This window comes from Melanotaenia boesemani, chromosome 14, assembly GCF_017639745.1.
Source record: "Melanotaenia boesemani isolate fMelBoe1 chromosome 14, fMelBoe1.pri, whole genome shotgun sequence".
NCBI lineage: Eukaryota > Metazoa > Chordata > Actinopteri > Atheriniformes > Melanotaeniidae > Melanotaenia > Melanotaenia boesemani.
The window spans coordinates 29,860,405-29,873,747 of NC_055695.1; the positions used below are offsets into that span (position 1 = coordinate 29,860,405).

General features: G+C 39.6%; 1 protein-coding gene across 3 annotated transcripts in view; it reads right to left on the bottom strand.

Moving 5' to 3' along the window:
• LOC121653404 (LIM domain containing preferred translocation partner in lipoma) overlaps window positions 1-13,343 on the bottom strand; it is a 201,523-nt gene that overhangs the window by 48,557 nt on the left and 139,623 nt on the right. For all 3 annotated transcript variants that reach the window (XM_042006876.1, XM_042006875.1, XM_042006878.1), the window contains one exon: window positions 510-606. In XM_042006876.1, coding sequence (XP_041862810.1) covers window positions 510-606 — 97 coding nt within the window. The remainder of the gene's footprint in view (window positions 1-509; window positions 607-13,343) is intronic.

A 13,343-nucleotide genomic window follows, 5' to 3' on the forward strand; every position in this document is an offset into this window, starting at 1 on the left:
CTGTATTTCCCTAGAAACACAGTGAAAAAAAGTATTTAACATAAAATATAATTTCACTTTACAAACAAAACAGACCTATGGCATGAACTGTGACGATATCAGTGGCAAAAGATCCATGTTTGTTTACATTTATGTCACATGACAGCCATAGCTGACTCATGTAACTGGGTTGATGTATAAGAATAAAAGCTATGACATACTGATTAGTTTCCCCTGACCCACTGTAAAAAAAACACATCAGGTCTGTTGTCATGGTGGAAATGTTTCTGATACACACAGGTAAAAATGTAAGCTGGATCACAGGGTAGCATCCTCGCTGCAAATCCCAAGAACCGATGTGGATCTACACATAAAACTTTTCTGATAGAAACTTTGATTTATAAAATATTTATTGTTCTTCATCTGTTATTGGTGTCATTTTGACTATCAGATGTTTCACTCATTTTATCATTCACACCTGTAATTTAGCTGCTATTGCTAAAAATAAAGGATGAGCTTCAGTTTCTTACCAAAATATTCCTCGGATGGAGGGTGGTCCATGTCAAACAGCATCTTCTTGGTGAGACGTTCTAGTTCATCCTCTGGATGAGCCATGGGAATGCCGCCCTGGGAAGAAGACACAGTGGCTGTGATGGACAAAAAACACCAAAGTGATGAGTGCAGGGAAAGAGCTGCTTAGGAAATGTTCCCAGCTTCAACTTCTATCTGAAAAAATTAATAGACTTAAATAAATGAATATGAAGTGCTGTTTGGAGGTCAAACAGAACATACTGGCTGTAATTAACATTCACTGGATGGTCCTCAGTCTGCCTTTTCCCTCAGAGATACCTGACCCTGGCTCAGGCCCCGCTGGTCTGAAGCCCAGAAGGTTTTATTCTCCGCAACACAAGGATGTGAAGGAAAAAAGAAAGTGACCCTGAGTGATCCTTGCTTTTGGAAAATAATAATAGCAAAAGAAAAAGAAGAGGCCACCATTACAAGAAAGCAGGATTTTAAGCCGTGTCGATTGAGTGATAGGTCAGGAGGTAGATATTCAGACGTACTGTGAACATAAAAAAGATTTCAGGTGAGATGTGTAAGAGATTCTGGAAGGATGACATAACTCTCAGAAGATGCTGCTTCCTTCCTCTTCATGTAAGCTTGCCCTTCTGCTTATCGTACCATCTCTGACATCTCCCTGCTGTGTGTTTGCACAGGGCTGACATTTTCTGACAATCATTCTCAGAGCCTAGAACACCCCCACCCCTAAAGCTCCGGCTCATGCCACAATCCAGTCACAGGTGAGTGTGTCCTCTTCAGAGACCCTGGAGGCCTGATTTTGACTCCTCGCGGTGCTCTGATGACCTTCCCTGATCTGGAGCTGGACAGATCTTTACAGGAGATTTGATTTTCAATATCGCAGCATGGTCAGAAATCTGAGCTGACCTTTCAGATGCTCCTAATTGTGACATCTGGGAGGCAGGTGAACGTCTGGTTTTGGACTCATTTATCCGTGGCCTGCTGTGTCACATAAAGGAATCTGCATGGTCAATAAGAGCTTAAATGAAAGCATCATTTTGCAGTCAAATAATTAGCCCTGGTGTTATTGAATGTGCAGTATTTGTTAGCATTTTACCTTCAGATGATATATCAAGGACTTTCTGAAACCCTGTGTAATTTATTTAATTGAACCAGTGATGAGTCAAAAAAGTTTGAAAACTTTCTGATCTTTCTAAGTGCATCATCTCGCTCGCGACACTACAAGTATAATAGCTTAAGCTCTCTAATATTGAGCTGTCAGATTGAAATGATTAAGTCTAGTGTTGTAATTTCTAGTTAGATCTCATCATATTCTCATTTAAACCCAGAAATAATAATACAGCTCTGTGTTAAAACTGTCTCCCGGATCTGCAGGGGAACAGGCTGGCTACAACGGAGCATTCCTGCTGATCAGTGCTGGGCAATAAAACTAACTCAAAATTAGATCACAATTAAATTTACATTCATCTTAGTGATAAGCATGAGCCTATTTCAGTCGCCGTCCTCATACGTCAGCTATTCTGCTCAGCACTGCCTCCACGATTTCTGGTGGTATTGGTCCGTCTTCTGCATCAAGTGACGGATAGATAAGTTCCATGAAAACGTCCGTAACCGATGCAGGAGACGGACAAAAATGTCCATCAGTCTGCATGTCGGTCTTTCTCGTCAAGCATACATGGGCCTTAAAATGTTACAGACAGCGTATTGTAAGATAAGATGAAGAGAGGTTTCACATTTGTTCGGACTATATTGTGCTGCAGCTACAGTGGAGAGGAGGCGGAGTGATGCGGCTGAAACTGGAGAATACACTCAATGTTTGAGTAGGAGAGTTGCCGTGGTGTGACCGGGGGTGGGTCCACATCATTTATTGTGGAGTTTTCACTAGAGATGGGATTTATGGCTCGTTGAAGGGAGCTGGATCTTGAGAAGCCGTTCCTTTTAAAGAGCCATTCAAAAAACTGGCTCGTTCTCACAATATCTTACAAAAGTTCACAATATACAAGAATGACAAAGAATCAAAATATGTACCTATATAAAATCTACTATACAAGATTAAAAAATTATAGGAAAAATATAGATAAAAAATGATAAAACTGAGCAGTCAGTGCAAATTCTAGTAAATGTTTTGGATAGAACTCACAGGATTTGTTTCCAAACAAAACTCTCTGCCCATAGATGCTTCACATGAATGGAGAGTGTTGGACATCAGACTTCTATGATGTCACAAATGTTATTTATTTTATTTTCATTTTACTCAACTGTACCACTTCTTATTTACTTATTTATTCATTTTTAGCTGGGGCTTGGCATGTGTGTATACGTGTGTGCGTGTGACTGTGTGAAAGATTTCATTGAGTGTTTTTATTCTTATGTTTTTAATCATGTAAAGAACTTTGTGTTGCCTATGGCATGAAAAGCTCTTTATAAATAAGTTTAAGTTTATAAAAGTTTGATTTGATTTGATGAAGGCAGTGTCAAAAATTTGTATATAAAAATAATGACTCACAAATGAACGGCTCACAGCTGTGAATCGGTTCCAATCTTTCGTTTAAAAGAGTCGCTCAAAAGAATCAATTCGTACATGAGCGTCACATCCTTAGTTTTCACTCTGCTTATACCGGGCGATCAGCCGTATGACCCTCTCAGATCAGACGGCTTGTTCTGCGAGAACGTCCCTTTTAAACACGGAACAAACAAATCAGAGTCGGTTTTCCAATAAAATGTTCCAACCTAATAAATAATGTTGATGTTTGGCCTTTATTTGTTCTGCAGATAACTTTGCATTATAGGATTTCTCAAACAACTTTAGCTGATTTTAGTATTCCTATCAGCTGCTCTAGGCAGCGAAGTTCTGTTCCAATCCAACTAACTGTGCTTATATGTTAAGAGACCTCTAATGGACAAGGTTGCACTTTGCAGACTGCAGCCTGAAAGAAATGTGTACAAAATTCTGATGACGGTAAAGGAGCGGACCCACTTCTCCATGGGTCACCACCAGCTCACGGTAAAGGAGCGAACCCCGTCAGTATGCACAGCCACACACACAAACGACCAGGAGACGCAGCAACGGCGAATCCAGAGAAAACAGAGCAAGAGTTTTAATCTGGAACCACAGACATCACTTTTCCCTCACAGAGATAAAAGAACGTGATGTTCATCATAGTCAAAAACCTTTTTTTTCCTGTTTTCATGGTGGCTGTGAGCAGTTAGAATTAGGTGAAGCTTAGTGTCCATGATGTTGCTGTTAGTATTTTATTCTGTGTGGTTATCATTTCATTTGTCAGATCTAATATTAAGTTGTATTATGAATAAATGAACATCCAGATTAATTTAAAAAATCTGTTAAAGGGAACATATTTGAACCTTTTTTAAATTAATTACTAATTAATAATTACTTTTATAACGCTGTAACTCGGTTACTAACACTGCTACTTTTTGCAGAAGTAACTAGTAACTTTAATTAATTACTTTTTTAAAGTAACATGCCCCAGCACTGCCAGTAACACATGTACTAATATTAACACATCTTACAAGTGTTTTCTTTATAACTCCATAATAGACCTTGTAGTTGCAGAGATATACTCATTCTATTATGAATGTGAGATTTTTAAGACAATGGGTGGGTTAATCACATGAAAAGACATCACTCCAGTGACTACACAGGAAGCACGTAAATATGGGCCGATGCAGCTTAGTGCAGCAGTTTCTACAGTGTAAACAGCACCAACTCTATTTTAAACTGTAATTTTATTTATTTTATGTTGCAGACATTATAAGCCTACTTTTAAAAATTGACTTTATGAACAAACGACATGGAGATCTAGATTAAGATAAATCTATACAGAAAACAATATAACATTTTTATGCAGTATCACCCGGCACTATTGGTGATACTGGATGGCTTTAATCACAAAAACCTTCCTAATGAATACATAGAAGAGGCTGCTGCTGAAGAGGACTTATTTTCTGAGCCATTCAACAACCAGATTATTTAAAAGCTCAAGTGAAGCATGAAAGATCAAACTGCTGACCCTGACTCTGCAGCTACACAGTTGAAACAAGAAGTTCTTAGAGAGACATCAATGCCTGTAATATTGTTTTTAATGTTTTTTAAACATGTCTAGGATCATTCAGAATGAAAAGAAAAACAAAACTCAAACAAAGCCGCTTCTATAACAAGTTAATTAAAAGGAGACGAGAACAGATCCTCTTCAGTTAAGATGTTTGGTGGTAGTGGGGCTGCTGGAAAGAAATAGAACCTGCATTGGCACCAAAATCTATGAAGAAATACAAAATCAATAAATTTTTTTTACACAAGTAAAGTGGCATAGTGGCAGACGAATCAAGTGTGATCATGATTCTGGTGGTCATTTCAAAACTGACATGCCTAAATATGGTCGCATCTAACTCAAATGAAATAAAGATATTGTGCTGAATGAAAAAGTAGAGGACAAAGGTGGATGTCTATCTTTTTTACAGTCTTTATTTGATACAATTAGTCAAATTTTAAAGCAAATTTCAGAACTGTGGCGGACTTCTCACTTTAACACCCCTAACAACAGCTTATTCAGGAACCATCTTGCATCCTGTCTCTTCTCTGAGCTCTCTTTAGCCAGTAAAAGTCAGTTCATTATTGACTCTATTCCTTTCTATTTTTCTTTTCCTCCCTCCCCTTGACAACATCCTTTTGGGTGTCTTTCCTGAATAATCCACAGTGCACCTTCAAAACGGCCAATGTGTTGCTGACATGCCGTTAACTGTGGTGTGAAACACTGGGGTGAGAAAGAAAGTTGTGAAGTGTGGTTTCTCAGCCTCGGGATGCTGCAGAGCAACAACAGCTGCAGGAATGTGCATAATAAATCTGTGTGCCATCAAAAAGAGGCAGAAGCATAAAGTTTTAAAGTCAATAACGTGTGTAGTGTTGTTTTAAGTCTATGTTTGTGATGTAAAACATGAAGTGTTTGAATGAGGTAGACCTGCAAACATAACGTGTAAGAAGAGGAGGATAAAAGGGTAAAATACAGTGCTTTTGTGTAAGGGGGCTGCAGTTGCCCTCAAATAGTTGATAAATGTATATCTTTGTCGGTCGTGTGGGTACGACTATTACACATAGATCTTCTGGTCTGTGTGTACGCCATGAGACCTTAGTGTGTGCAAGACTGAAAAAAAATAATTACATCACCTTTCTCTAAGAAATATTCATGAATTTGAAAAAAACCAACAGTTTCCTGATATGTATGATGAAAAAATGGCATCAATTATAAAACCATGTTCATGTGTTTGTTAGCATGCAGCAAGAAGCCTCAGACAACGTGACTTTACTGCATAGCTGCTACAACAGGTCCGCTAGCTTAACCGGTCACAAAAAAAGTTTTACAAAAAAGTCTAAAATATATCATTTTCTCTTCATTCTTATATCTTCCTCTACAAAATCAGACTTGTTACAGGATATATTTCTCCACATTTTTATGCTGTAGCAACTTTAAAATCAACTAGCAGCCTTGCTAGCCCCCTGTTTAAACTGGATCATGTAGCTAGCTTAGTCAGCGCTAAGTAACTTGGGGTGTGTCCCAAATCGCGCACTTCTATACTTCGAACACTACATTTAAGTGCTTAGTGCGCTGACACAGAAATTTCAGTAAAAACTCAGTGCACTGAAAGTACCCGGATGCTGCCCTAAACTCGGCCAAAAATCTAGTGCGAAACGATGGACACTACACGCACTAAACGGACGCCATCTTGCTGACGTAGCGGAAGGGGAGGGACTTTCAACCAGTTTTTCAGAGCTGGCAGCCACCGACTCAGCGGTACCGATGCAGGCGGAGGCTGTTTTCAACTGTTGTAAGTATGAAGATATTTGATCATAATTCTAATATAAACTGCAGCATGCTTCTTATCTCTTCTATCCCTGATGACAGTTGTGGATCTGATCATTTGTTGGAGGCTGCAGTAGAGTTAGCAACGTATATGTTAGCAGTTTTATAGCCGATTTCGCGGATCTAGATGGGCTATAAGTGTTAAAAATGATTAATGCTATAGGTTCCGTATGTTTATTCATGATTGCTGAACCTCCAAATTAAGCACTGCGGGGTCTCTGGCGTAAACGAAATGGTCCTTGATCTGAAAACTGATTAGGAAACACCGCTGGTTTAGAGAACCGGCCCGTTTCCATGGTAACACTGACGAAGCCGTAGCTGATTGCAGACTCTTATCTAAAGTGATGTACAAAGTACCCATAAAGTACATAATAATGTTTGCTTTTATATAAACTTCCATTGTGTGTTCACCGTAGGTCACTGTGGCATCAAACTACCGAGCCAGCAGTGGCACTGAGGCATTTACCACCTGCGGGCTTGGATGCTGCTGTGGAGAAGAGGAGGCGGCAAGAGAGAAATGATTTAATTAAAAGTTTAAATAAAATGTTTTCTGCATCCCTGTTTTAGCGTCTTCATTACTGCATTTCATATTTTAAATGATGATTTCTAGTATAATCGGTTTCCTGTTGCAGACGTGAACGGTATCAGTGTAAACACCAATAAAAACAAATGTATAATGTAACGTACTTTAATTCAGTTAAGATATCTTTGCTTATTTAAAAACTGTTTTAGCATAAAAGTATGACATGCAAACACGTATGTTGACGTGATTTTGGATTTTGGAAGAAAAAAAAGTATATTAACCGAGCGGCGCTGCTAAGCTGGTACGTCACTACCGGTAAGTGCAAAACGTTAATGCTCAATTTGGATCAGGACTTACCCACGATAGTGTGCACTACAGAAGGTAGTGCTTAGTGCGCACTACGCACTACCTTCCAGTGCACTCATGTAAGTGCGCGGTTTGAGACACATACTGAGGTACTCGAGTATCATTTATAGTTTATTTTCAGCTCCAATGTAAAAATCAGGATTTAATAATGGTAAATAGCGCTTTTCTGTACCTGGAATGATACCCAATGTGCTTTACAGTATACATCACATTCACACACACATTCACACTTTGATGGCGGAAGTTGTCATGCAGCCGCTAACCATGACCCATCAGGAGCAATTTGGGGTTCGGTGTCTTGCTCAGGGACACCTCAACATGGGCTCGACGGGCCGAGGATCAAACTGGCAACCCTCAGGCTACAAGACAACCACTCTACCCACTGAGCCACGCCACGTGTAGTCCCTAAATACACTCACTGAAAACTAAATGTGACAAGTTTAAGTTAATGTGGGGAAACAAATCTAGTGTTACTGTATCACTAGATTAGTGCAACTAGGTAGCTTCATGCTAACATCAGGTTAACCTCCTTACATAACATTAGCACTTGTATCTGCACAGGGACAAAATCTGTACTAGAAATGTACAGCCACATGTCAATATTTTCAAAGGATGACTAGTTACACACACACACACACACAAAAAAAAATATTGATTTTAAATGGGTGATCCATGCATGTCTGTCCTCCAATGACCTCAATCACCTGAGGTAGCACCTGGGGGGAGAATGCAATGCAAACATATTGTGTATGTTAAATGAATCAAGTCAATGGCCTGCTAAGTTGGGTTCAGGAGACACTGGGAAGCGTTGAGTTCTGCTACCTGTTCGTGGTGTATCGGGGAGCATCTAAACTTTATGATGCATGGCTTCTGATTGGCCCAGGTCAGGATGCAGCATGCTGATAATAGAGACCCTAACAGTAAGGCTCATTGACTCTAAGGGACCAACACACTGGATGTGAGAATCTGTGTGCCATGTAGGAATATGATCCACAGAGAGCAGCTGGGCTTCAGCTCTCAGATTCTTTGGCACCTGCTCATCCACCACCAGCCAGGATCACATGATTGAGGATTAGAAGGAGATCAAAGAGAACATTCCTCTGTAGTTATCTTAAATGCCTTTTAAATAAGTGGTCAAAGGTGATGTGTAAAAACATAGCTGAATTCAGATACAAGCTGCACAAAATAAAATAAAATAAACACATTTCCCCACAGAGGTGCTCATGTCAACCCTCTCCTCATTATGCCTGTGTTTTTAGTTTGAGACACTGAAGAAGACAATTTAACACTGTTAATCTTAGCTCCACATCAAAAGCACATTGGGGAGGGAGCGAAATGCTGCTATTACCGGAAACAGACTTTTGAGTTTAAGCTTCATTTATATCTTATCCACTCTTTGACACCCTGCAGCAATGCGCTGCCAGAGAGTTTAAAGCACCTTGTTAGGGAGTCTTTTGTGACAGCATGGAATAATTTTTCACTTGAATAAGAGAAAGAAATTGCTTCCCTGCATGCTTTGTGATTGCTTCGCAGTTCCTGTTCAGCTTTTCAGAGACAACAATAGAAACCTTAAAGCAGCTATACGTGCTGCAGACATGATTTTTCCAGTTATGTCTGGCTCAATTCAGTAAATTGTTTGCCTGTGCCCTCAGGACAGTCAGCTCCAGTTTCATTTGAAGTTGGTGCTTAAATTTAGCGTTGACTGGATTAACAGCAGCACCTATTTTCCACCGTTATGTACAGTGAGCCTGAAGAGGCTTACAGGTTCGGGTCATCTGCTCCCCAAAAGACATCCTGATGGAGGATAAAACACTCTCAGCTGGAGGAACGGTTGTTAAATGCCAGAGCACTTCAAATCAAAAACAACACTAACATCTGTAAGTGACCACTGTTGCGTGCTACCTGATACAGCATGACGGAGTCTGGGAGCTGATCGCCGTCCGACTGCCACATCTATGAATAAAGCTGTGTGCACCACCCACTGTGGAATTGGCATTGTGTCAGAACTGATTAAGTGAGAAGTGGAGTGGGGTGGGTGGGGTGAGGCTCATGACATGCTCTCACCTGATGCCCTGACAGCATTGTGTCCCGCTATGCACCGAACCTCAGGCTCTGTCTCTCCTACTCCCACTGAAGTGATAGAGAGTGAACAGCAGAGACAAGCGTTCTCAGGGCATCACATCTACACCTCTGTTAGAGGAGGTGGAACAAAGGACTGCAAGACAACAGGAAGCTGGAACTATTTACATACCACCTGCTACGGAAGAGAAGAAGGGGAACGTACAGATCTGTAGGATGAAACATGGTGGAGCGTGTCAGTCCCGTCTGTCACCGTGATGATGCAACTTCAGTCTGAGTGCTCTAATGTGATGAGGATGAAAATAGTTTATTGATCTGATTCTCGTGATCTCTGACATGATGGTATGCATGAACATAACTCCTCTACGGTTTTACATTGCTTACTATTTTTATTGTTTTTACATTTTGATGTGTCACCAAATAAACACGTGAAGTTCTGTGGTTGATACGCCAGCTGAGAGTTGTCTGATAACTGGAGATTTCAGCTGTCATAAAGGGGAAACGACAGCCGTCACAACGCTCATAGTTTGGAGAAGGTTTCCTTATGCAAGGTAACCTAAAAGCTACTCAGAAAGAGGGGCAGAAAGAGGGGCAAAACAACTCAAACCTATAAAAATTTATTTTGACATCACGCCATTTCTGCATCAGACAACTTAAACATTGTCACTATTTTCTCCAAGTTATTGCAAACATGGTGCTGGGCACGGGCGGATAACTGGGTAGGGACGACATCTCCCCCCGTCCCCATTATTTTCTGTTGCACAAACAGCTAAGAGATCCGTGCTCGGTATCCGTATCCTTGCTGCTGTAAGTTCCGCCTTATGACCCATTTCACAAGTTATGATTGGCTCTGCTTTTCGCTGCTCTTTCATTTCTTGCTAATGTGATTGGCTCTTCCTGTTGCCACTCGGTGTTGAGACAGAAAGCTAGTACCAGAGAGCAGAGTGCGTCAACAAAAAGTTTAATGAATTTCTTAACTATTATGGAGTCATTAATAATGGTTATAATAATGATCACAAAGTCAAAAAACTTGTTTGCTCAGCATGCATCACTGTGTTGTAAAGCTGCATGAGGAGATGCTGAGGCAGGTGGAGAGGCTGGCTTATAGCAGCAGGTCAGTTTTAGTACTCAGAGCTGTGACCTGCTACATGAAAATGAATCAGTCATAATATTTCATACTGTAGTGTTTACCTGATTTCCCATAATATTGTAAAACTGAAAAAAGTATGTAAAAAAATGATGTAAAAATGAACATTCACTCTAACGTCAAAAATTTTATCCAACTGCAATGAGTCAAAATGATCACATATGTTTTTAATTATTATAGCTATAAAGATGAGGCTCTTTGTATTAATTATTATATTACAACCATATCTGTAAATGGTCATAGTTTGCGTGAAGGTTTCATTAAGATGATGAATGTTAGTTGTGAATTTCTTTCATTTTGTGATGAGAGAATTTCTCTGATGTTGATGATTTGCAGTCTTGTAGTGCAGGGCAGAAGGACTTCAACTCTTAAAATGATAGAAACCATTGAGTAAAATAATCCTGTATTCAGTTTAGCCCCAAAAAATCTAAAACAAAACCCCTCATTATTAATCCCTGAATAAAATGTTTTGTATCATGAAACAAACTATATATATAAAAAATATGTTCAGATGTTCTCTCCACTCATTTACTTGATTTGCAAAGAAATGTCTGTCCTCCAGGGGCCTCTGTGGGACACTTTTATGTCCTCACCAATGTCAAAATCAAAGCTACACCCTTGGTGCTGGTTCAACGTATCCGGAAGCTGATCAGCCGAGTCCTTCAGGAGTTGCATCAGATTTGCCGGATAGCTTACCGCAGGGCAACGCCTCTGAAAAGATCTAAAAGATGAAAAATGTTTGAGACTTTTTTCATTTACTGTCTCATAGCTACTGTTTTAGGACTAGATCAGCAGACGTTAGGTTCACAGCTGGTTAGTGGTAGGATACTTTGGGGAGCTACTGTGATGCAGTGATGCGCAGCAACACAACATGTTCTTCGGTTGAGAAAATACTGACAAAGTAGACGATTATATGATGCAGAACTCTTCTTTCAAAGCACCAGGAAATTTTTTTTAGATTCAACTTGTTTTCGATGGCACAAATTTAATGCTCTTCTTTATATCCTCATGAAAAGGAAACAGCTTGGACGTGCCATCAGAATTCCTTCCTGCTTCTCCAAGCAGAGCAATCTGGCTACTGTCAACGACAGTTAACGGCCCATTCATGCTCTATGCTAAATACGAATGTGACGGAGCCTTTACGTCCGACTTCTGTATCCTTTACGTGCAAAATTTGCTCCATTGGTAGAGTTCCTGTGGACGCACAGCCCTCCATAGCAAACGGAGCAGTACCACTGGAGCCTGCAGAGGCAGTGTTGCACAAAAAAAACTGACATGCAGCCAATTACAGGAACAAAGAAGAAACTACAATTGTTTTAATGGCCGCACAGATCACGGCCATCTACTCTGCTGCCATTTTTATGTCTCTTTCTGAGAATGTATAACATCATAATCTCCTCCATGGCTGCACTGCCCTTTAGTACAGCCTTTACCAAAGTGAAAGATAATTTCAGGGTTTTGCCAGATCACTGTAAAAAAATATAGCCTAAATTTTTAAAATAAATTTGGGAATTTTATTAGGGCCGTTCAAATTAACGTGTTGATATAAAGAGAATAATTTGTGAAATTAACATGTTAATTTATTTAACACATTAATGTAGAAACAAAGTTTTACTCATGCCATTGTAAAAATCCGAATTCGGCATTTTCTCAGAGAGAAGCTGTGATGTTTGGTTTTGCAGGTTATTGTGCATTGTGTTTTTTAAATTTATCATCTCACTTTCATGTATTATATATTTTCATTTTCTACTTAATAAATGTGAATATTCTTATATTAATCTGCAGTATCATTATTTTATCTTTTTAAAAAGATTTATATTCATCTTACTTTTGTTTGATTTACTCATCAGTATAATTTATTATTGTTTTAAAATGTATGTCTTTCAAGTATGGATGTTCTTGAGTTTTATTTGAATTCAATATTGCCCTCATCGTAAAGATATTAATGTGCACTGTATAATTGTGTTTTTTTAGGGGGCAAAAAGTACTGATATGGATATTGGTACCAATGAAAAAGTACCACAAACTAATGGTGTTGTATCAACAGGAAAAGTTTGTTATCGCCCATCCCTACTGACAACTCATAACAAGTACGAAATAGGTACTTAAATAACACCTGTTCGCCTGGTTTCATTGCCATATAAATTGGCCAAATTAACTTTGTCTCGTGTTCAGTGAGGATCTTTTTTTGTGTTAACTTGTACTCTTGTTTTTGCTTCTGGAAAGCAGCTGAAAGCCTTGGATTTATGTTCATTGAGGACTTATCTCTTTTAGACCTTCTCCATAGCCCGGAGGAGGTCTAAAAGAGCATTTTTTTAGCTTTTCTTCTTCAAATCAAAACCTGTTTTCAAGCCACTAACTCGGTTACAAGGGAAACCCATCCAGATTATTTCAGCCCTTCAGTAACTGAAACCAACCTGCACTTTGAACCAGCACCAACACACTTAATCCTGCCAATAAACATTATTTATACGTCAGTCAAGTCTCTGATTAAGGTCCCTGCCACACAAGGAGTCCTACCACATCTGACATGCATAGAAATGCCACGGCAGCAATGGCAGAAGGACTAGTCCAGGTATTCTCCCAGATTTGTTTTATAGAAAGTATGCTAACTTACAGCATGGCTTCACTTCCTGGTTCAGAGACTGCCGCGCTCAGGAAACAAAGCAGCTGTTAGGATGGCCAGCACAATCTTAGGTGTCTCCTCCCCCTCCTAATGGAACTACATCAACAATGCTGCATCCGCAGAACCACCTACATCATCATGGAGCCATATCACCTCCACATCTTCTCTTTGTTACCATCTGGGAGAAGATACAAAAGCTTCAGCTGC